Raw genomic sequence first — 21428 nt, forward strand, 5'->3', positions numbered from 1 at the left:
AGAGGCTGTAAGAGACTACAGCCCTAAAGTTTCAAAACTTAGAAATTTAGTGGAGTGTGGACTAGAACCTGGTTCACATATATGCAAAAGCAGCACACTACCCAAGTGAGCTATTTTAAGGTCTTCCTCACAGTTTTGAGGGGTACATTGGAATAGTGAGAAGCATCTTATATTTATGGTTTTAAAAAAAAATTTATATTTATTTATTTTCCCTTTTGTTGCCCTTGTTGTAGTTATTATTGTTGTGGTTATTGATGTCATTGTATGATTGGACAAAGAGAAATGGAAAGTGTAGGGGAAGACAGGGTAGGAGAGAAAGATAGACATCTGTAGACCTGCTTCACTGCCTGTGAAGTGACTCCCCTGCAGGTGGGGAGCCAGGGGCTGGAACCAGGAGCCTTCCGCTGGTCCTTGTGTTTTGCGCCATCTGTGCTTAACCTGCTGCGCTACTGCCTGACTCATTTTTTTTTTTAAGAATTTATTTATTGGGAGTCGGGCTGTAGCATAGCGGGTTAAGCGCAGGTGGCGCAAAGCACAAGGACCGGCATAAGGATCCTGGTTCGAACCCTGGCTCCCCATCTGCAGGGGAGTCATTTCACAGGCGGTGAAGCAGGTAGGTCTACAGGTGTCTGTCTTTCTCTCCCTCCTCTGTCTTCCCCTCCTCTCTCCATTTCTCTCTGTCCTATCCAACAACGACAACAACAATAATAACTACAACAATAATAACTACAACAATAAAACAACAAGGGCAACAAAAGGGAATAAATAAACAAAATAAATATTTAAAAAAATAAAATTATTTATTTATTTATTCATGAGAAAGCATCACTGGTACATGTGCTGCTGGGGATCGAACTTAGGACATCATGGTTGAGAATTCAATGCCTCCCGGACCACATATTTATGTTTTATTATCATTAAAATACTTTATTTTGGATAGAGCAGAAAAATCAAGAGAAAAGGGAGAGAGACACCTGTAGCACTGCTCCACCACTCATGAGGCTTCTGCCCTGCAGATGGGGAGAAGGGGCTTGAACCTGGGTCCTTGTGCACTGTAGTGTTGTGCTCAACCATGTACATGCCCAGCTCCGTATTATTATTACTATTATTTTAAAGATATATTAGCAGGCTGGGGAGCCAGCCTAATGGTTATGCGAGAAGACTTTCATGCCTCAAGAAGGCTCCAAGTTCCCAGATTTAAGCCACAGCTGAGCAGTGCTGTGGTACTCCTGTATTTCTCTCTCTCTCTGTGTGTGTGTGTGTGTGTGTATATATATATATATATATAATTTTTTTTTTTTTGATAGGACAGAGAGAAATCAAGAGAGAGGCAGAGAAAGATAGACACCTGCAGACCTGCTTCACCGCCTGTGAAGCGACTTCCCTTCAGGTCAGGAGCCGGGGGCTCGAACTGGGACCCTCATGCTGGTCCTTGGGCTTTGCCCCATGTGCACTTAACCTGCTGCGCTACCGCCCGACTCCCTAATTTTTTTTTTTTTAAAGAGTATGTTAAGGGGCAGGGTGGTGGTGCACATGTTACGCCTTGGTTCAAGCTCCCAGTCCCCACCTGCAGGGGAAAGCTTTGTGAGTGATGAAACAGGGCTATCGGTATCTCTCTGTTTTTCCCGATCTCCCCCTTCCCTCTCAATTTCTGGCCGTCTCCATCCAATAAAGATAAATTTATTATTATTATTATTATTATTTTGCCTCCAGCGTTATCACTGGGGCTTGATGCCTGCACTACGAATCCACTGCTCCTAGAAGCTACTTTTTCCCTTTTGTTGCCCTTGTTGTTTATCATTGTTGTTATTGTTATTGCTGTCGTTGTTGGATAGGACAGAGAAATGAAGGGGGTGAGAAAGATAGACACCTGAAGACCTGCCTCACCACTTGTGAAGTGACCCCCCCCCCCCGCAGGTAGGGAGCCAGGGGCTCGAACAGGGATCCTTAGACCAGTCCTTGCACTTTGCGCCACATTTGCTTAACCCACTGTGCTACCACCCAGCTCCCAGATAATTTAATTATTTTATTTATTTATTCTCCTTTGTTGCCCTTGTTGTTTTATTGTTGTAGTTATTATTGATTTTGTTGTTGTTGGATAGGACAGAAAGAAATGGAGAGAGGAGGGGAAGACAGAGGGGGAGAGAAAGACAGACACCTGCAGACCTGCTTCACTGCCTATGAAGCGACTCCCCTACAGGTGGGGAGCCGGCGGCTTGAACTGGGATCCTTGCCAGTCCTTATGATTTGTGCCACCTGCGCTTAACCCGCTGTGCTACCACCCAACTCTCAATAATTTTATTTTTATATTTTTAATTTTAAAAATTTATGGAGCTGGGTGGTGGCACACCTGTTGAACATACATGTTACTGTGGGGATACTGTGAAAGCACGGTAAGAGCATAGGGGAACTCCCATCATAAAGATGGAGGTCTGAAAAGATACCCCACTTGTCAGTCTCTCTCTTTCGGGGTTGAGCATGGGGGAAAGAGCTTCCTGACTCAGTTTCCCCTTATCAGTCTCCCAAGCATCACAAGAACCTATACCCCCTAACACTTAACTCATTTCCTTGTTATAAACCAAATGGTTTGCCTGCTTAAAGTTCACTATAGTTCACCTGCTTTGATCACACATATTCCATATATCAATATTCTGCCTTGACCAAAAGGCTCTTCTTTCTATTTCTTTAACCCCCTCCTCTACTTTGATCTAACTCCTCTATCTTATCTCTCTGCCTTTAAGGCTCCTGTCTGCTTCTCCCTTGCCACTAATCATTCTGGAACTCTCCTCTACCCCTATCAATTCTCCTCATTCCTTAGAACCTTCACCATGAGGGTTCTGACCTTCAAAACTCATCATTATCTCCACATGTGAAAACTGTCCTTTGTTCCCTTCTGCTTCTTAAACCCTGCCTTTGTACAATAAATAGATAATTTGCAACCAAATAGTCTCCTGGTCTTTTCCAGTTGTTAGCCACTAGAGTTAACACAAGAGGCCAGTACGGCCTATCTCTTCCCTGAGGCCCCCCACATGAGTACCAGCATGTTACAATGCTCAAGAACCCAGGTTCAAGCCCCCAGGGGGAAAGCTTTGCAAGTGGCAAAGCAGGGCTATAGATGTCTCTCTGTCTCTGTACCATTCCTTTCCCTCTTGATTTCTGACTGTCCAATAAATAATACAAAAAATAAAAAGATGTTCTCCTTTTTAAAAAAATGTATAGAAAAAAAGACCATTAAAAGTAATGATTTATTCTCCCACAGCTATGGACATCTAATCTTTGACAAAGGGACCCAGACTATTTTTTTTTTAATTTTCCATTTTGTTGCCCTTGTTTTGGGGCCCAGACTATTAAACGGGGAAAGCAGAGTCTCTTCAACAAATGGTGTTGGAAACAATGGGTTGAAACATGCAGAAGAATGAAACTGAACCACTGTATTTCACCAAATACAAAAGTAAATTCCAAGTGGATCAAGGACTTGGATGTTAGACCACAAACTATCAGATACTTAGAAGAAAATATTGGCAGAACTCTTTTCCGCATAAATTTTAAAGACATCTTCAATGAAACGAATCTAATTACAAAGAAGACTAAGGCAAGTATAAACCTATGGGACTACATCAAATTAAAAAGCTTCTTCACAGCAAAAGAAACCACTACCCAAACCAAGAGACCCCTCACAGAATGGGAGAAGATCTTTACATGCCATACATCAGACAAGAGTTTAATAACCAACATATATAAAGAGCTTGCCAAACTCAACAACAAGACAACAAATAACCCCATCCAAAAATGTGGGGAGGACATGGACAGAATATTCACCACAGAAGAGATCCAAAAGGCCGAGAAACACATGAAAAAATGCTCCAAGTCTCTGATTGTCAGAGAAATGCAAATCAAGACAACAACGAGATACCACTTCACTCCTGTGAGAATGTCATACATCAGAAAAGGTAACAGCAGCAAATGCTGGAGAGGGTGTGGGGTCAAAGGAACCCTCCTGCACTGCTGGTGGGAATGTCAATTGGTCCAACCTCTGTGGAGAACAGTCTGGAGAACTCTCAGAAGGCTAGAAATGGACCTACCCTATGATCCTGCAATTCCTCTCCTGGGGATATATTATCCTAAGGAACCCAACACATCCATCCAAAAAGATCTGTGTACACATATGTTCTTGGCAGCACAATTTGTAATAGCCAAAACCTGGAAGCAACCCAGGTGTCCAACAACAGATGAGTGGCTGAGCAAGTTGTGGTATATATACACAATGGATACTACTCAGCTGTGAAAAATGGTGACTTCACCGTTTTCAGCCGATCTTGGATGGACCTTGAAAAATTCATGTTATGTGAAATAAGTCAGAAACAGAAGGATGAATATGGGATGATCTCACTCTCAGGCAGAAGTTGAAAAACAAGATCAGAAGAAAAAAAAAAAAACAAGTAGAACCTGAAATGGAATTGGCGTATCGCACCAAAGTAAAAGACTGTGGGGTGGGGGTGGATGGGTGGGGAGAATACAGGTCCATGAAGGATGATAAATGACATAGTGGGGGTTGTATTGTTAAATGGGAAACTGGGGAATGTTATGCATGAACAAACTATTGTATTTACTCTTGAATGTAAAACATTAATTCCCAATAAGGAACCATTAATTTCCCAATAAGGAAATTTAAAATAAATAAATAAATAAATAAAACGAAATAAAAAAAAAAGTAATGACTTATTAGCATGGGAAAGAGAACCAAAGCACTACTCTGATAAATGTGATGCCAGGGATTGAACTTGCAATATTATGCTTTTCTTTCTTCCTTTCTTCCTTCCTTTCTTTCTTTCTTTCTTTCTTTCTCTTTCTTTTTAAATAGTAGCTATCTTTCTTTTTTGTTTTTTGTTTTATTTATTTTCCCTTTTGTTGCCCTTGTTGTTTTTTATTGTTGTTGTAGTTATTGTTGTTATTGATGTCTTTGTTGTTAGGACAGAGAGAAATGGAGAAAAGAGGGGAAGACAGAGAGGGGGAGAGAAAGACACCTGCAGACCTGCTTCACTGCCTGTGAAGCGACTCCCCTGCAGGTGGGGAGTCTAGAACTGGGATCCTTACTCCTGTCTTTGCGCTTTGTGCTACATGTGCTTAACCAGCTGCCTGACTCCCTATTTAATTATTTTTACCAGAGCACTACTGAGCTCTGGCTTATGGTAGTCCAGGGCATTGAACCTAGGACTCTGGAGCTTCAGGCATGAGACAATCTTTGCATAACCGTTATGCTATCTACCCCTGGCCTCTGCATTCCTTTCTATCTCCCGTGTCCCTATTGATTTCTCTGTTCATCTCCTCCCTATCTCCCTCTTCCTCTCTCTCCCTTCCTATCTATCTATCTGTCATGTCACACACACACACACACACACACACACACACACACACACATATATACACACACACTCATTAAAAAAATTAAAAAAGGAAGGAGGGGTGAGAGATGGCTCACTGGGCAGGATGCCTACATTGAGGTGTGTAATGCCTAGGATTGAGGACTGGCACCAGCTCACAGGTCTTCCCTTGTGGTGCTGGGGCTCAGACCCAGGGCGTCTGGCTTAGTGCCATCTGTGCTTTCTCTGGAGGAGCTTATGTTAAAGGTCATATCCCCCATTGGTCATTTCATGTCTTCCACAGGTCTACAACATCATTAAGAAGGAGAGCAATCGGCAGAGAGTGGGACTGGAGCTCATTGCTTCTGAAAACTTCGCCAGCCGGGCTGTGCTGGAGGCCCTTGGCTCCTGCCTGAATAACAAATACTCTGAGGGCTACCCCGGCCAGAGGTAAGTGCCCAGTTCTGTTTTGGGAAGGGGAGTCCCTGTGTGGGTATAGGAGGCAGCCATGCTTGCTACTGTGAAATTTCTGTTCTTACACTTTCTGACACAATAACTCTTCAAACAACAAGAATATTTATTTATTTATTTATGACAAAGGGGGAGAGAAGCATCACTATGACAATTTGATGTTGAGCATTGAACTCAGGGCCTCATGCTTGAGTCTAGTGCTCTGCCCACTCCTAGGATACGACATAATGACTCATGATTTTCAGCAGGTGATCCCACCGATATGCTTTGAGCAGATATATTCAGGGTCATCTTAACGGCCCCCTTGGAGCATTTTAGAATAGCAGGACAACCCACAGAGTCTGGTACTGTAGACAGCTGTTTGGTCTTTTCAGAAAAATTTCAGTGTTATGGCTGAGGATAGAGTTCAGCTGGTGGAGTGTAGGATTTCTCTTTTTTTTTCCTCCAGGGTTATCACTGGACTCAGTACCTGCACTACAAATTCACTGTTCCTGGAGGCCATTTTTTCCATTTTGTTGCCCTTGTTATTGTTGGATAGGACAGAGGGAAGTAGAGAAGAGGGGGAGACAGAAAGAAGGAGAGAAAGATAGACTCCTACAGACCTGCTTCACTGCTTGTGATGTGACACCCCCCCCCCTCGCAGGTGGGGAGCCAGCCAGGTGCTTGAATCAGTATCCTTATGCCTGTCCTTTCACTTCGAGCCATATATATATATATGTGTGCTTAATATACTGTGCTACCTTTTTTCTTTTTAAAGAATTTACCTATTCATGAGAAAGATAGGCGGAGAGAGAAAGAACCAGACACCACTTTGGTACATGGGCTGCCAGGGCTTGAACTCAGGACCTCATGGTTGAGAGTGTAGGACTTCTATGCCTAAGGCTTCAGAGCTCTGGAACTGCATGTAAGAGACTTTCACTCTGGTAGTAAAAAAATTTAATCTGACTTTTGTCTGAGGGCTTTGCTGTTCCGGGCCAGCTTTTTCAGATACAGAAAGAGAGATAGGTTGTGGTCCGGGAGGTGGCGCAGTGTATAAAGCACTGGATTCTCAACCATGACGTCCTGAGTTCAGTCCCCGGCACCACATGTACCAGAGTGATGTCTGTTTCTCTCTCTCCTCCTATCTTCCTCATGAATAAATAAATTCTTTAAAAAAAAAAAAAAGAGGGAGTCGGGCGGTAGTGCAGCGGGTTAAGCGCACGTGATGCAAAGCCCAAGGACCCACGGAAAGATCCTGGGTTCAAGCCCCCGGGTCCCCACCTGCAGGGGAATCATTTCACAGGCGGTGAAGCTGGTCTGCAGGTGTCTGTCTTTCTCTCCCCCTCTCTGTCTTCCCCTCCTCTCTCCATTTCTCTCTGTCCTAAACGACGACGACATCAATAACAACAACAATAAAAAAACAACAAAGGCAACAAGAGGGAAAATAAATATAAAAAAAAAGAAAGAGATAGGGACTTAACACTACAGCACTAAAGCCTGACCCTGAACTGTGTACATGACAAAGCAGGCACATTACCCAGGTGAGCTATTTTGCCAACCCTGTTGCTAGTTCTTGGCTTTGAGGTGCTGGAAGTCTTGGAGTTCCTGGTGAGACAAGGACCTCTTTTATTTTTATTTATTTAATATTTATTTTCCCTTTTGTTGCCCTTGTTTATTATTGTTTATTGTTGTTGTAGTTATTATTGTTGTTGATGTCTTTAATGGATAGGACAGAGAGAAATGTAGAGAGGAGGGGAAGACAGAGAGGGAGAGAAAGACAGACACCTGCAGACCTGCTTAACCACCTGTGAAGCGATTCCCCTGCAGGTCGGGAGCCGGGGGCTTGAACTGGGATCCTTATGCTAAACCCGCTCTGCTACCTCCTGACTCCCAAGATAAGGAGCTTTTATCAAATCCTTTTCCCATGAAAAGCCCTTTAGACCAAAGCCCCTGCTCATTATGCATCCCAGGTCCCCAACTGCATTCACACATATGGTAAGAGCCAGCAGTTCCATCACATTTACATCTCTAAGACTGGGTTATATGTGATTAAAGATGAATCGTGATTGCACTCAATAACACTACCTCCTGGTGACCAGGAAGGTAGTGACCCTCTTCTGTCTGAAATTGCTTACAGCTAGAAACTAGTGATCCTCCACACCCTCAGCCTCTTAAAGATCAAATTGTTTATTTTTTTTTTTAATGTTTATTTATTGGGAGTTGGGCGGTAACACAGTGGGTTAAGCGCATGTGGCACAAAGTACAAGAACCAGTGGAAAGGTCCCGGTTTGAGCCCCTGGCTCCCCACCTGCAGGGAAGTTGCTTCATAGGCAGTGATGCAGGTCTGTCCCCCTCTGTCTTCCCCTCCTCTCTCCATTTCTCTCTGTCCTATCTAACAATGATGACATCAATAACAACAACAATAACTACAACAACAATAAAAAACAACTAGGGCAACTAAAGGGAAAATAAATAAATATATATATATTTAATATTTATTTATTCATTCCCTTTTGTTGCCCTTGTTGTTTTATTGTTGTTGATGTTGTCGTTGGATAGGACAGAAAGAAATGGAGAGAGGAGGGGAAGACAGGGGGAGAGAAAGACACCTGCAGACCTGCTTCACCGCCTGTGAAGCGACTCCCCTGCAGGTAGGGAGCCGGGGGCTTGAGCCAGGATCCTTCCGCCGGTCCTTGCACTTTGCACCACCTGTGCTTAACCTGCTGCGCTACCACCCAACTCCCCCAAATATTTTTTTTAAATGTTTATTTATTGGCTAGAGACGATTTAGTCAAGAGGTAATGGGGAGACACAGAGAAAGACACCTGAAGCACTGCTTCACCACTTGTGAAGTTTCCCCCCTGCAGGAAGGGTACGGGGGCTTGAACCTGGGTCCTTGAGCATTGTAACATGTATGCTCTACCAAGTATGCCACCACCTGGTCCCTTGACTTTATTAATTTATGAATAAGAATGTAGGTACCTGGGAGTCGGCCAGTAGCGCAGCAGGTTAAGTGCAGGTGGCTCAAAGCACAAGGACCGGTGCAAGGATCCTGGTATGAGCCCCCGGCTCCCCATCTGCAGGGTAGTCGCTTCACAAGTGGTGAAGCAGGTCTGCAGGTGTCTGTCTTTCTCTCCCCCTCTCTGTCTTCCCCTCCTCTCTCAATTTCTCTCTGTTCTAACTATATTGACATCAATAACAACAATAATAATACCTACAACAACAATAAAAACAAGGGCAACAAAAAAGGGGAAAAAAAAAAGAATGTAGGTACCTGAGTTTCACATAAGACAATGATTCTGTCTCTGAAGCCCAGTGTTTCTGTCCCCACCCTGCTCTAAACAACTTGACTTTGAACTAAACACAGCACTCCAGGTCAGCCTGAGCTTCCACTTTCCTCCCTTCCTCCCTCCTTTCCTTCTTTCATTTCTGCAGGTACTATGGAGGGACCGAGTTTGTCGATGAACTGGAGGTGCTGTGTCAGAAGCGAGCTTTGGAGCTCTATGGCCTGGACCCTGAAAAGTGGGGTGTCAATGTTCAGCCCTACTCAGGTGATGGCCACACCCAGATGGGACTCTGTAGCCCCCTACCCCAGCCCCACTAGTTCTATGGACCCCTCTCTGGAAATTAATATAGGACATATGGATGGGTGAATTAGCTGGCATTGTGCCATGTGCACAACTTAGGTTTGAGCCTGACTACCACTGCATTGAAAAGAGCTTTGATTCTCTGGTCTCTTTTAGCCAGGCCCCTCCTAGCTGTGCCATTCCCTCAAGCAGGATCCAGTTCCCTCTCCATTCTTCTACACAGCCTCACAGAGGCCTGGGTAAAGAAGACAGCCTCTCAGCCAGTCTGGGCCTCCTACCCCATGGCCTAATGCTCACCAGCCCCCTCTCACCTGCCTGTCTAGGCTCACCTGCCAACTTCGCTATTTATACTGCCTTGGTGGAGCCCCACGGCCGCATCATGGGCCTGGACCTGCCGGATGGCGGTCACCTGACTCACGGCTTCATGACCTCCAAGAAGAGAGTCTCTGCCACATCCATCTTCTTTGAGTCCATGCCCTATAAGGTAGGAGCTGGCTTTGTGCCAGGCACCACAGGAAGCCCTGAGCTTGACGTACTATTTTGCCTATTTCTTTTTTTTTTGTAGATCTTTTAGTATTTATTATATTTTAATCTGATAGGACAGTAGTTGAAAGGGAGAGACAGGGTAGGAGAGAGAGACATCTGCAGCACTGCTTTACCACTTGTGAACCATCCTCCTTGCAGGTAGAGATTGAGGGCTTGAACCTGGGTTCTCACACATGGTAATGTGTGCATTCTATCAGCTGAGCCACTGCCCAGCTCCCTCAGTTTATCTCTCCTTTTGAGTTCTCTGTGACTTCACTGCTCCAGGCTGGCTGAAAACTGTCCTTTATGCCAAAGGAACTGTGGTGGGGTAGACTCAAAAGTCCTCCATTCCTGCAGAATCCCTTTTGGGCACTGGTATGTCTGGCACTGCACCCTTTTTTTGATCTGCATTAAGCAGGTCAAAGCCATGTGCATGCCCTGGCAAGGCTGCTGGTGAGGACCAGCAGACTTGTAAATGGTGTCATCTATAACCCCGAGCAGCTTGTCAGCATAAAATCTTGGTGTGTTTTTCGTTTTGTTTTAAAATGCATTAATAGGAGGCAGGAGAGAAAGAAACAAATAGCATTACATTGGTACAGAACTCAAACTTGGGGCTTCTGTTTTTTTTTTTTTTTTTTTTTTTGCTTTTACAGATTAATCCATTTATTAACAAGAGAATGAGCAAACGAGCACACACCAGAGCATCATTTTAGCACATGCTGTGTTGGGGGGTCAAATTCAGTGCAGTGGTCTAGCCACTATGCCACCTCTCAATTCACATTACTAAAACCTTCTAGGCATTTTACAGTTTCTCTTAGGAGTGCTCTGTGCAGGTTCAGATAGATTTTATCAGGTCAAATAATCTTAGTAAATTCTCACTTGTTCTGTCAGTACCTCTCAGGCCCTGCCCTCTGTAGGGATGCAGTCTTGGTATTTGGAGCAGGGTCAGCTTCTCTGTCCTCTGATCTGTTTGCCATTACCTCTTTTTCCCCAGACTAGCAGTGGTGTTAGCAGGCCTTTGGTATCACCCTGAGGGTAACAGTGGATGCATGTCACACCTGTGTCACTCTGCATTGGATTTTTTTTTTTTCCCTAATCTGGGATTGAGCCCCTTGGAAGTGCTCAGGGCACCTTGAGTTTGTGTGGGGAAGTGGGTCCAATCTGCTTGCAGTTCTGCTTTGGGACACCTAGCCTGTGTTAGGGTTGGAGTGGGGCCAGTGGCTCTGGTGATGGAAGAATGGTGGGCAGACAATGGCTGGAGGCAGCACCTCGAGCCTGCTGTCACCATCACCTTCCACAGGTGAACCCAGAGACTGGCTACATCGACTACGACATGCTGGAGGAGCTTGCCCACCTCTTCCATCCCAAACTCATCATCGCAGGTGAGTGGCAGGGGAGTAGCCATGTTCCTTACTGGGTCTGTCCTGACCACCTGGAGGAAGGCCCCCCCCCCAGTATTGGCCTGATCTACCCACTACTCTCCCCCCTTTTATTTGATTGGACAAATGAAGGGGAGAGGGGAAAAAAAGAAACACCTGCATCTCTGCTTCATCGCTTGTGAAACTTCTCTTCTGTAGGTGGGGGTCAGGGGCATAAACCTGGATCACTGTGCATGGTAACACCTGCCCTCTACCTGGTACACCTCTGCCCAGGCTCCTGCCTACTCTTGCCTATGCCCTGGGTAGTTGAGCTGCTGGGGAAGCAGTGGATTCAAAGTGCATGCAACGAGCCCCAGCGATAACCCTGGAAGAAAAAAAGAAAGAAAAAAAAAGGAAAAGAAATATTTTATATAAACGTTCCTAACTCCAGAAAATTTCTTCCTAAGGGGTCTAAGTCTATTCTCTCCTTGGCAGAATGCCATTTTTCCCACAAGCAGTACTTGGGATTAGAGGTTATTGTCAGGGAATCATTTGGAACCATGACTCCCTAACTGAGGTGATAGTAGTTGAGGGAGGTGGCAAGATAGCTCACTTGGATAGTGCACCATGCACCTACTTTGTTCGTGTAATGCAGGTTTGAGCTCAGCGCCCACATGAGCTTTGCTGCTGTGGTGTCTTCCCTCTCTCTGTCTCTTTCACTATGGAGCAGTAAAACTCCAGTAACAATGACATAAAATAGATCAGCGCCATTCTGACCACCATGACACTGATCAGAATAGTGGCTTTTGGCATGGAGGTGTTTCTTTAGGTGTCTTCACCTTGGTTCTGGAGACTCTCAGGAAAATGTGGGTTCGTTGGTGTGCTGTCCAGAGACTCCTCGCTGATGCCTGACCTGGCTGTGTGACTTCTGACCTAGGAACCAGCTGCTACTCCCGAAACCTGGACTATGCGCGCCTGCGCAAGATCGCCGACGACAACTCAGCTTACCTCATGGCTGACATGGCACACATCAGCGGGCTGGTAGCTGCTGGTGTGGTGCCATCTCCCTTTGGGCACTGCCATGTCGTGTCCACCACCACCCACAAGACACTTAGGGGCTGCCGCTCGGGCATGATCTTCTACAGAAGAGGTGTGATCCTCAGGATGGGAGCCTGGGTTGAGCTGGGTGTGCCATGGTCATTGGGTGCGGTCTGGGGTGGATATGTAGACTCTGCCTCTTCCCTCACCCCAGAGGGGGGGCTTTAGTCACAACTGTCCCTTCAGGCCACAGTTATGTAGGATAAGGAGTTCCTTTGGGGGCCCAAATGGTAGCACACCTGGTTGAGCGTACATGGTTTTTTTTTTTTTTGCCTCCAGGGTTATTGCTCAGGCTCAGTGCCTGCATTATAAATCCAATGCTCCTGGAGGCCATTTTTTCCCTTTTGTTGCCCTTGTTGTTTATTGTTGTTGTTATTGCTGTCGTTGTTGGATAAAACAGAGAAATCGAGAGAGGGGGAGAGAAAGATAAGACACCTGTAGATCTGCTTCACCACTTGTGAAGTGACCCCCCTGCAGGTGGGGAGCCCGAGTCACGAATTAGGATCCTTCCTCTGGTCCTTGTGCTTTGTGCCATGTGTGCTTAACCCACTGTGCTACCACCCAGCCCCCTGAGTGTACATGTTACAATGCACAAAGATCTGGGTTCGAGCCTCTGGTCCCCACCTGCAGGGGGAAAGCTTTGCCAGTGGTAAAGCAGTGCTGCAGGTGTCTCTGCTCTCATCCTCTCTATCCTCTTTATCTCCCCTTTCCTTCTCAATTAACTATTGTCTGTATCAAAATTTTAAAAAGATTTTTAAGGGAGTTGGGTAGTACCACAGTGGGTTAAGCGCGCGTGGCACAAACCGCAAGGACTGGCATAAGGATCCTGGTTCGAGCCCCTGGCTCCCCACCTGCAGGGGTCTTTCTCTCCCCCTCTGTCTTTCCCTCCTCTCTCCATTTCTCTCTTTCCTATCCAACAATGACAACAATAACTACAACAATAAAACAAGGGAAACAAAAGGGAGTATTTTAAAATAAATACATTAAAAATAAAATTTTAAAAAAGGGGTTACTCTCCATAAAGATCTTAGCACACTTGGCTCAAAGGAAACTGTAGAGTGTCCTAGGTGACAAAAGGGGGAAGAAAGTCCCCATGACTGCATTATTTCAGTCATTATAGCCATGGAAGTTTGTGTCCTGCCAAACAGTCACATTGGAAAACTAAGTAGAAAATAGTAACAGAGCTCTGCTCAGCTTTAACAGGTGGTAGTGATGGGGACTGAACCTGGGACCTCAGAGCCTCAGGAAGGAAAGTTTTTTTTCTGCTTCCAGTGTTATTGCTGGGGCTCAGTGCCTGCACCATGAGTCCACTGCTCCTGGAGGCCATTTTCCCCCCTTTTGTCACCCTTGTTGTTGAAGCCTTGTTGTGGTTATTGTTATTGTTCGCTGTTGGATAGGACAGAGAGAAATGGAGGAGGTGAAGACAGGGGGAGAGAAAGACAGACACCTGCAGACCTGCTTCACCGCCTGTGAAGCGACTCCCCTGCAGGTGGGCGATTGCCTAGCAGGTGGGCAGCTGGGGGCTTGAACCGGGATCCTTCCGCCAGCCCCTGCGCTTTGCGCCACGTGAGCTTAACCCGCTGTGCTATACCGCCCAGCCCCTAGGAAAGTCTTTTTGAATCACTATTGTGTTGTCTCTTTGCTTGAGACTGCTGTCTTGAACTCCTCTCTGAGGAATTGTTGCTAAGATGTATTCTTTGTATCTCTATCCTCAGGCTTAGAGACAGAGAGAAGGGAAACACCAGCAGCACTGTTCCACCACTTGTAAAGCTTCTCACTTATAGGTGGGGTCCAGGGGTTGGAAACCATGTCTTCAAGCATGTTAATGCAGGCACTCTATGGAGTGCATGCATCACTGCCACCTGCTCCGCCCATCATTAGTACCACGTTGTCCCCAGGGGAGAGGCTAGTCTGGCGTTTAGTGTCTCCATAGCCTGTGTGGGCATGGAGCTGGGTGGGGAGGTGGCCAGCCCTGCTGATGTCCCTGCATGGTGTTTCTGTCCATTCAGGAGTGCGCAGTGTGGACCCCAGGACTGGCAAAGAGATCCATTATAACCTGGAACCCCTCATCAACTCAGCTGTGTTCCCAGGCCTGCAGGGTGGGCCCCACAACCATGCCATCGCAGGTAACACTCCTCTCCCCTCCTCAAGCCCTTGGTACCTTGCCTGCCCATCAGAAGTGGGTGTCAAGTTTGCACAGTAGGATGGGGTGGGGTGGGGCTATCTCTCCAGAAGATGTGAATAAGAGTGCATGGAGAAATTACTCAGGATGCAGTGCATGGGCACAGAGTAGGCACACCCTCCCAGAGCTATGGGCAGGGCCTGGTTCATATGTAGATCTCAGTAGAAAGTGGTGAGGGGTGTGACAGCCAAGTGGGTGTGCCACCAACCTCTGGTGCTGATGAGGGTGTCTGACCCTCACACCCCTAACCTGGGGGCCATGCTGCTAACTCCTGACTTGTAGCCTACTAACACCCCAAGCCCCAAATTCAAAACCCAGCACTGCCAGGCACAGCTATGCTCTGATCTTCTCTTTCTCTCATGAACTAAGATACATCTTTTGAGAAATGGAAAGATTGGCTAGAGTGGTCACTCACTGAATGGAGCATATGACTTGCAATGCACATGGCCCAGGCTTAAGTCCTGGCACCTTAGGGGAGATGCTGTGCTACCAAGGGAAGCTCTAGTACTGTGATATCTCTCTCTGAATGAAAAAGTGGCCTGGAGAGACAAACTTGTGTGCTGGGGTCTGGGAATATGTCCCTGAAGATAAGGGGGTGAAGGAACACACCTCACACGGATGCTCCAGGGGGCTTTGTGCTTCAGTGTTATTGGAGAGGTGTTTTTGGGCCTGGCCTGCCCTCTGATCCTGTTTTATTTGTCACCCTGCCTGCCTTCTGACTCTGTGTCCTTTGCCATCAGGGGTTGCCGTGGCACTGAAGCAAGCTATGACTCCTGAATTCAAGCTTTACCAGACCCAAGTGGTGGCCAACTGCAAAGCTCTGGCCAAGAGCCTGATGGAGCTGGGCTACAAAGTAGTGACAGGTACTGACACAATAGGTGGGGTGGGAATCCTCCTAGCAGGGCCCCCTCTAGTGAAGGTAGGGTAGTCCCACTAGGGCTCCAGTTGTGGACAGCTTGAGACCACTTGCAAGACAAGTTGGCATGTCCCTTGTGGCCTCCCCTAGTTTACCTGATGCCATCTGCCTCTGTAGTTAGATAATCACCAGTGCTTCACTGCTCTGGACTGAGCTTCTCAGAAGCAGAGAGAGAGAAAGGGACAGAGTACACAGAATGGTCCAGGAGGCAGCACAGTGGGTAAAACATTAGACTCTCAAGCATGAAGTCCTGAGTTCAATCACAGACCAGAGCTGATGTTCTGATTTTCCTTCTTTCTCTCCTATTTTTTTTAATATTTATTTTCTTGCCCTTGTTTTTTTTTATTATTATTGTTGCTGTAGTTATTAATATCATCATTGTTAGATAGGACAGAGAGAAATGAAGAGAGGAGGGGAAGACAGAGGGGGAGAGAAAGACAGACACCTGCAGACCTGCTTCACCACCTGTGAAGTGACTCCCCTGCAGGTGGGGAGCCGAGGGCTCGAACCAGGATCTTTATGCCGGTCCTTGTGCTTTGTGCCACGTGCGCTTGACCCACTGTGCTACCGCCCGACTCCCTTTTCTCTCCTATTTCATTAATTAAACAAAACCAAATAAAAACAAAAAAAAGAAAAAAAGAAAAACCAAACCTCAGGTAGCAATGTGCTAGGGGCTAGGCTTGAACCTGAGTCATGCACATGGTAAAGCAGAGCACCATCCACATGAGCTGTTTCACTGGCCCCAGGATTTATTTATTTTTATTTATTTTTGCCTCCAGGGTTATTGCTAGGGCTTGGTGCCAGCACTATGAAGCCACTGCTCCTGGCAGCCATTTTCTCCTTTTTTTTTTTTTTTTTTTGTTGTTGTTGGATAGACAGAAAAAAATCGAGAGAAGGGGAAGACATGAGAGGGGGAAAGACACCTGCAGACCTGCTTCACCACTTGCAAAGTGCCCCCCCCCCCCACAGGTGGGGAGCTGGAGGCTGGAACTGGGATCCTTAGACTGGTCCTTGCGCTATGCGCCGTGTGAGCTTAACTCAGTACACTATTCCTGCCTATCCCCCAGATAATTTTTGAGACATCCTGTTCTGAATCTGGGATGTGACTGTGGTAGAACACAGGACTTGTATGTGTGAAACCCCAGTTTCTAGTCTTAGTACCTTGGCAGCCAGAACAGTGCTATAGACCAGGGATGGAACATATCCAGTCCAAGGGCTATATGAGGCCTTGGCTATATGAGGCGACATCATTTGATCTAGCCCTGCCAAGGCAACAGCAGACCTGCTTCACCACTTGTGAAGCTTTTCCCCCAGCAGGGGTGTGTGAGAGGGCTTGAATCCAGGTCCTTGTTAACTCTAATGTGTACACTTCATCAGGTCTGCCGCCACCTTGACCCTAATTACCAAATCTTAAGTTCCTGTGAATAATGTTATAAAGATCCTAAGGGGCCAGGCAGTGGTGCACCTGGTTAAGTGTGTAAGGATCTGAGTTCAAGCCCCTGGTTCCCACCTATAGGAGGAAAGCTTTACAAGTGGTGAACCAGTGCTGTAGGTATCTCTGTCTCACTCCCTATCTTCCTTTTTTTTTTCTTCTCAATTTCTGGCTGTCTCTATCCAATAACTAAAGATAAGATTTAAACAAAAAAACAAAAAGATCCAAATAGCTCCAGCAGAAAAAGATTTCTCCACCCTGCTGTAGACTCTCACTAATCATATTGGTCTTGGGGGCCAGGCAGTGGCGCACTGGGTTAAGTGCAAACAGGATAAAACATCAGGACCTGTGCAAGGATGCCAGTTTGAGCCCCTGGCTCCCTACCTGCAGGGGGGGTCGCTTCACAAGCGGTGAAGCAGGTCTGCAGGTGTCTATCTTTCTCTTATCATCCCCTCCCTTCTTAATTTCTTTCCTATCCAAAAAAAAATTTGAAAGAATAGCCACAGAAGTACTGGATTTGTAGTGTAGGAAACAAGCCCCAGTAATAACCCTGGAGGCAAAAAAGGGGCCAAGTGGTAGTGCACCTGGTTGAGTGCACGTTACAGTGTGCAAGGACCTGGGTTCGAGCCCCCAGTCCCCACCTATAGGGGGTAAGTTTTGTAAATGGTGAAGTAGGGCTGCAGGTGTCTCTCTGTCTCCCTCTCAATTTATGGCTGTTTCCATCAAATAAATAAGAGATAAAAAATATTTCTAAAGGGGAGGGGCGGAGGGTAGATAGTATAATGATTATGCAAAGAAACTCTTATCCTTGAGGCTCCAAAGTCCCAGGTTTAGTCCCTGTACCACCACAAGCTAGAGTTGAGCAATACTCTGGTTAAAAAAAAAAACAAAAAAAACCACCAAAATGTGGGGGTGGAGGTGGTAGCACAATTGGTTGAGCACACATTTTACAGTGTGCAAGGACCCAGTTTCAAGCTCCCATCTTGAAACTTCCCACCTGCAGGGGGAAAGGTTTTCGAGTAGTGAAGCAAGCCTGCAGGTGTCTCTCTCTCCCTCTCCCAATTTCTGCCTGTCTCTGTCCAATAAATAAAGATAATAATAATAAAAAAAAATCTTATTTCTCTCTGTCCTATCCAACAACAGCAGCAATGACAACGATAATAATGACAGGGGTAACAAGGGTAACAAAATGGAAAAAATGGCCTACAGGAGCAGTGGAGTCACAGTGTAAGCACTGAGCCACAGCAATAACCCTGGAGGCAAAAAAATAATAATAATACTTTAGGGGCCAAGCAGTGATGTAACCAGTTAAGTGCACATATCACCATGTGCAAAGACCTGGGTTCAAGCCTCTGCTCCTCACCTGCAGGGACATTGCTTCGTAAGCTGGTCTGCAGGTGTCTTTCTTCCTCTATATCTCCTCTCCCTTCTCAATTTCTGACTTGTCAAATAAAAATAGAAAGGGGGGGAAATGGAAAAATGGCCACTGGAAGCAGTGGATTCAGAGTGCTGGTACCAAGCCCCAGCAATAACCCTGGTGGCAAAAATAAATAAGTAAATAAAACTGTCAGTGTCCAGAAGGTGGCTGACTTGGTTGAGTACACATTATCATGCATAAGGACCCAGGTTGAAGTCTCCAGCCCCTCTCTGTGAGGGAGCTTCACACATAGTGAAGCAGCACTGTAGGTGTACCAAGGTGTAGTTTTCTCTTCCCCTCTCGATCTTCCCTCAATTTGTGTCTACCCCCACCAAAAAAAAAGAAAAGAAAAAACCTGTCTTTCAACCTCCTGTTCCTCTTAATGAGGTCTGTCTTTGAGGATACTGGATGGGGTGCTCACCTCATTAGAATTCCTGCCTCAGCCCTCCCCCGCTCTCATTTATTTCCAGGTGGTTCTGACAACCATTTGATCCTCGTGGATCTGCGCTCCAAAGGCACAGACGGTAGCAAGGCTGAAAAGGTGCTAGAGGCTTGCTCTGTTGCCTGCAACAAGAACACCTGCCCAGGTAAGAGTCCTTGTTTCCTTACTTGCTTCCCTAACTTGTCTTTTCAGGCCAATTATAGCTGATGACCTGGGCTATGGGACAGACAGCAGACTGGTCACAGGACTGATTGACTGGGCGGCAGCTAAGTGTGGCTTGCTCCAGGCTCACTACTCCCTATACAACTCAGTCCATGCAGGGACTGAGGTCCTCTCAAGTATGAAGTTCGATCTCCAGTATGGCATCTGCCAGAGCAGTACTCTGATTCTTTGTCCTCATTAATCAATAAGTACAAAGAGAAAAAGTTAAAGAGTAACCTGAGGCCTGGAGCTAGGTCACCGAGGTTCAAATCCCTGGCATCACATGGGAGTACCAAGTTTGCTGGGGTGGTAGAATAACAGGTATGAAGCCCCTGGTGGCATTAAATAATAATGTGCAACCCGGAAGTCGGGTGGTAGCGCAGTGGGTTAAGCACACATGGCACAAAGCAAAAGGACCGGCTTAAGGATCCTGGTTAGAGCTCCAGGCTTTCCACCTGCAGGGGAGTCGCTTCACAGGCGGTGAAATAGGTCTGCAGGTGTCTATCTTTCTCTTCCCCCGTCTTCCCTTCCTCTCTCCATCTCTCTCTGTCCTAACAACAACGACTTGAATAACAACAATAACTGTAACAACAATAAAAAAATAAACAACAAGGGCAACAAAAGGGAAACTAAATAAAAAAAAATTTTTTTTAAATGTGCAGCTCGTGCCTACAGTTGCCTCTACTGATTTTCTCATGAGCAGACCTCTTGTTCTATGGCCCAAGTTCCCTTTTTAAATGCACAATGGTGGGCTGATGGAATAACTCACTTGGATAGTGCACTGCTTTGCCAGGTGCTTGACCCAGGCTTACTCTGACTCCCACCTCACTGAAGGAAACTTTGCTGCTGTAGTCTTTTTCCCTCTCTCTTTGCTTCTGCATCTCTGAAAAAAAAAAAAATCATTGCATAGTGGTCACAAGTTCTATTTATCCTGAAGGTGACAAAAGTGCCCTGCATCCCAGTGGACTTCGCCTGGGGACCCCAGCACTGACATCCCGAGGACTTCTGGAAAAAGACTTCCAGAAAGTGGCCCAGTTTATCCACCGAGGTAAGGATTATAGTGGTAGCACTTCTGGCCATGGTCAGGCACTGAGGCCCAGCTACTGAAGAGTCCAGTGCTAAGGCTGAGTGCTGGGCACTGGACACAGCACCCACTGTAGCAACCACCCCAGAGGTTTGTAGATCTATCCTGCCCATGGTAGTGGGCATTACACAAACCAGCTTCAGGTATTGAGGGTTCTTGGGCCTGGGGTGTCTGGTGGCCCTCTGAGCTGCAGCCAAAGAGGACTCTTTTTTTTTTTAAACCAACACAGGGATAGAGCTGACCCTGCAGATTCAGAATGACTTGGGTGACAAAACCACGCTGAAGGAGTTCAAGGAGAAGCTACAAGGGGAGAAGTACCAACAGGCCATTGCAGCTCTCAAGGAAGAAGTGGAGAGTTTCGCGTCCCTCTTCCCCCTGCCCGGCCTGCCTGACTTTTAAGGAGTCCAGTGGCTGTAGCTGCCCCAAGGTCACATGGTTGGATGCCAGGAACCTCTCGCTCCCCCCAAGGCAGGGCTTCCACAGGGTGACTTCTCTGCCATTCCAAGGGTGGGGGTTCTCTTTGGGTCTTTCCCATCTTATCTTTTTCACAAATCAAAAATGTATATAAGACCCACTGTTAGTAATTCTGGGACCATTTCCAAAGGATTTTAAGTCTGAGTATAATTCTTCACTGCTGCGTGATTGTTCTAGAAAAATGAAGCACTGCAGAGCCACTGGGCCTTCATCCACTTAGATTGGGGGAGGGGGTGTACTTCTGGCTGTAGTTCTCTGTGCTTACAGAACTCTCCTAGCCCACTGCAATGAGAAAGCTCACATTGGTAACAGCTGTTTACTCTTCATATTGTGTCACCCAGAGGTGAGAATGGACAGCTGAATCATAATGGTGACAGCTGAAGCGAGAGACTCTGGAATCTTCTGCTCTGCCTTAGAGACTGAGGTGTAAGCTAACCAAGTGTGGTGGGATCCCGTCAGCAGCTCCATTTGTGGATGATCTCCACCTTCCACCCCTCAGAGCCTGGTGGGAGCCCAATACCATTCTGATCTGACCATCACTCCCTTAACTGGAAACCACATGTTGCCTTCCCAAAGAAACTTTTATTTTTCACAAAGCCAAAGTGCAAAACATAGGTGACTCTAATAATAAGCACAATCAAGTTTGGAACCACAGGATGTCTATAAGAGTTCTAGGGCTTTAAAAAATACATCCGATATATATATATATTTCAAAAATATCAGAACTCAAATAAATTAATTTCTTAAAAAGTACACTTCTCATACTATTTGGCATAGACTGGCTGGATTTAGGGCAGCTAGCTAGGAGCCCTGGCCATTGGGGACGGACAGTATTTCACACTGTGTCGAACTCACATTCATACACAGGACAGGGACATGCAGTAATAAAATTACCTCCTGGG

General features: G+C 46.2%; 1 protein-coding gene across 1 annotated transcript in view; it reads left to right on the top strand.

The window, feature by feature from the left end:
• Positions 1-20658, top strand: part of SHMT1 (serine hydroxymethyltransferase 1) — a 33708-nt gene extending 13050 nt beyond the window's left edge. Inside the window, exons 3-12 of the mRNA XM_007526188.3 lie at positions 5665-5810; positions 9246-9361; positions 9721-9881; positions 11223-11304; positions 12218-12430; positions 14388-14504; positions 15301-15423; positions 18796-18912; positions 19906-20016; positions 20282-20658. Coding sequence (XP_007526250.1) covers positions 5665-5810; positions 9246-9361; positions 9721-9881; positions 11223-11304; positions 12218-12430; positions 14388-14504; positions 15301-15423; positions 18796-18912; positions 19906-20016; positions 20282-20451 — 1356 coding nt within the window. The 3' untranslated portion in view covers positions 20452-20658. The remainder of the gene's footprint in view (positions 1-5664; positions 5811-9245; positions 9362-9720; positions 9882-11222; positions 11305-12217; positions 12431-14387; positions 14505-15300; positions 15424-18795; positions 18913-19905; positions 20017-20281) is intronic.
• The last annotated feature ends 770 nt before the right edge of the window (positions 20659-21428 follow it).

Source organism: Erinaceus europaeus, chromosome 12 (genome assembly GCF_950295315.1).
Source record: "Erinaceus europaeus chromosome 12, mEriEur2.1, whole genome shotgun sequence".
NCBI lineage: Eukaryota > Metazoa > Chordata > Mammalia > Eulipotyphla > Erinaceidae > Erinaceus > Erinaceus europaeus.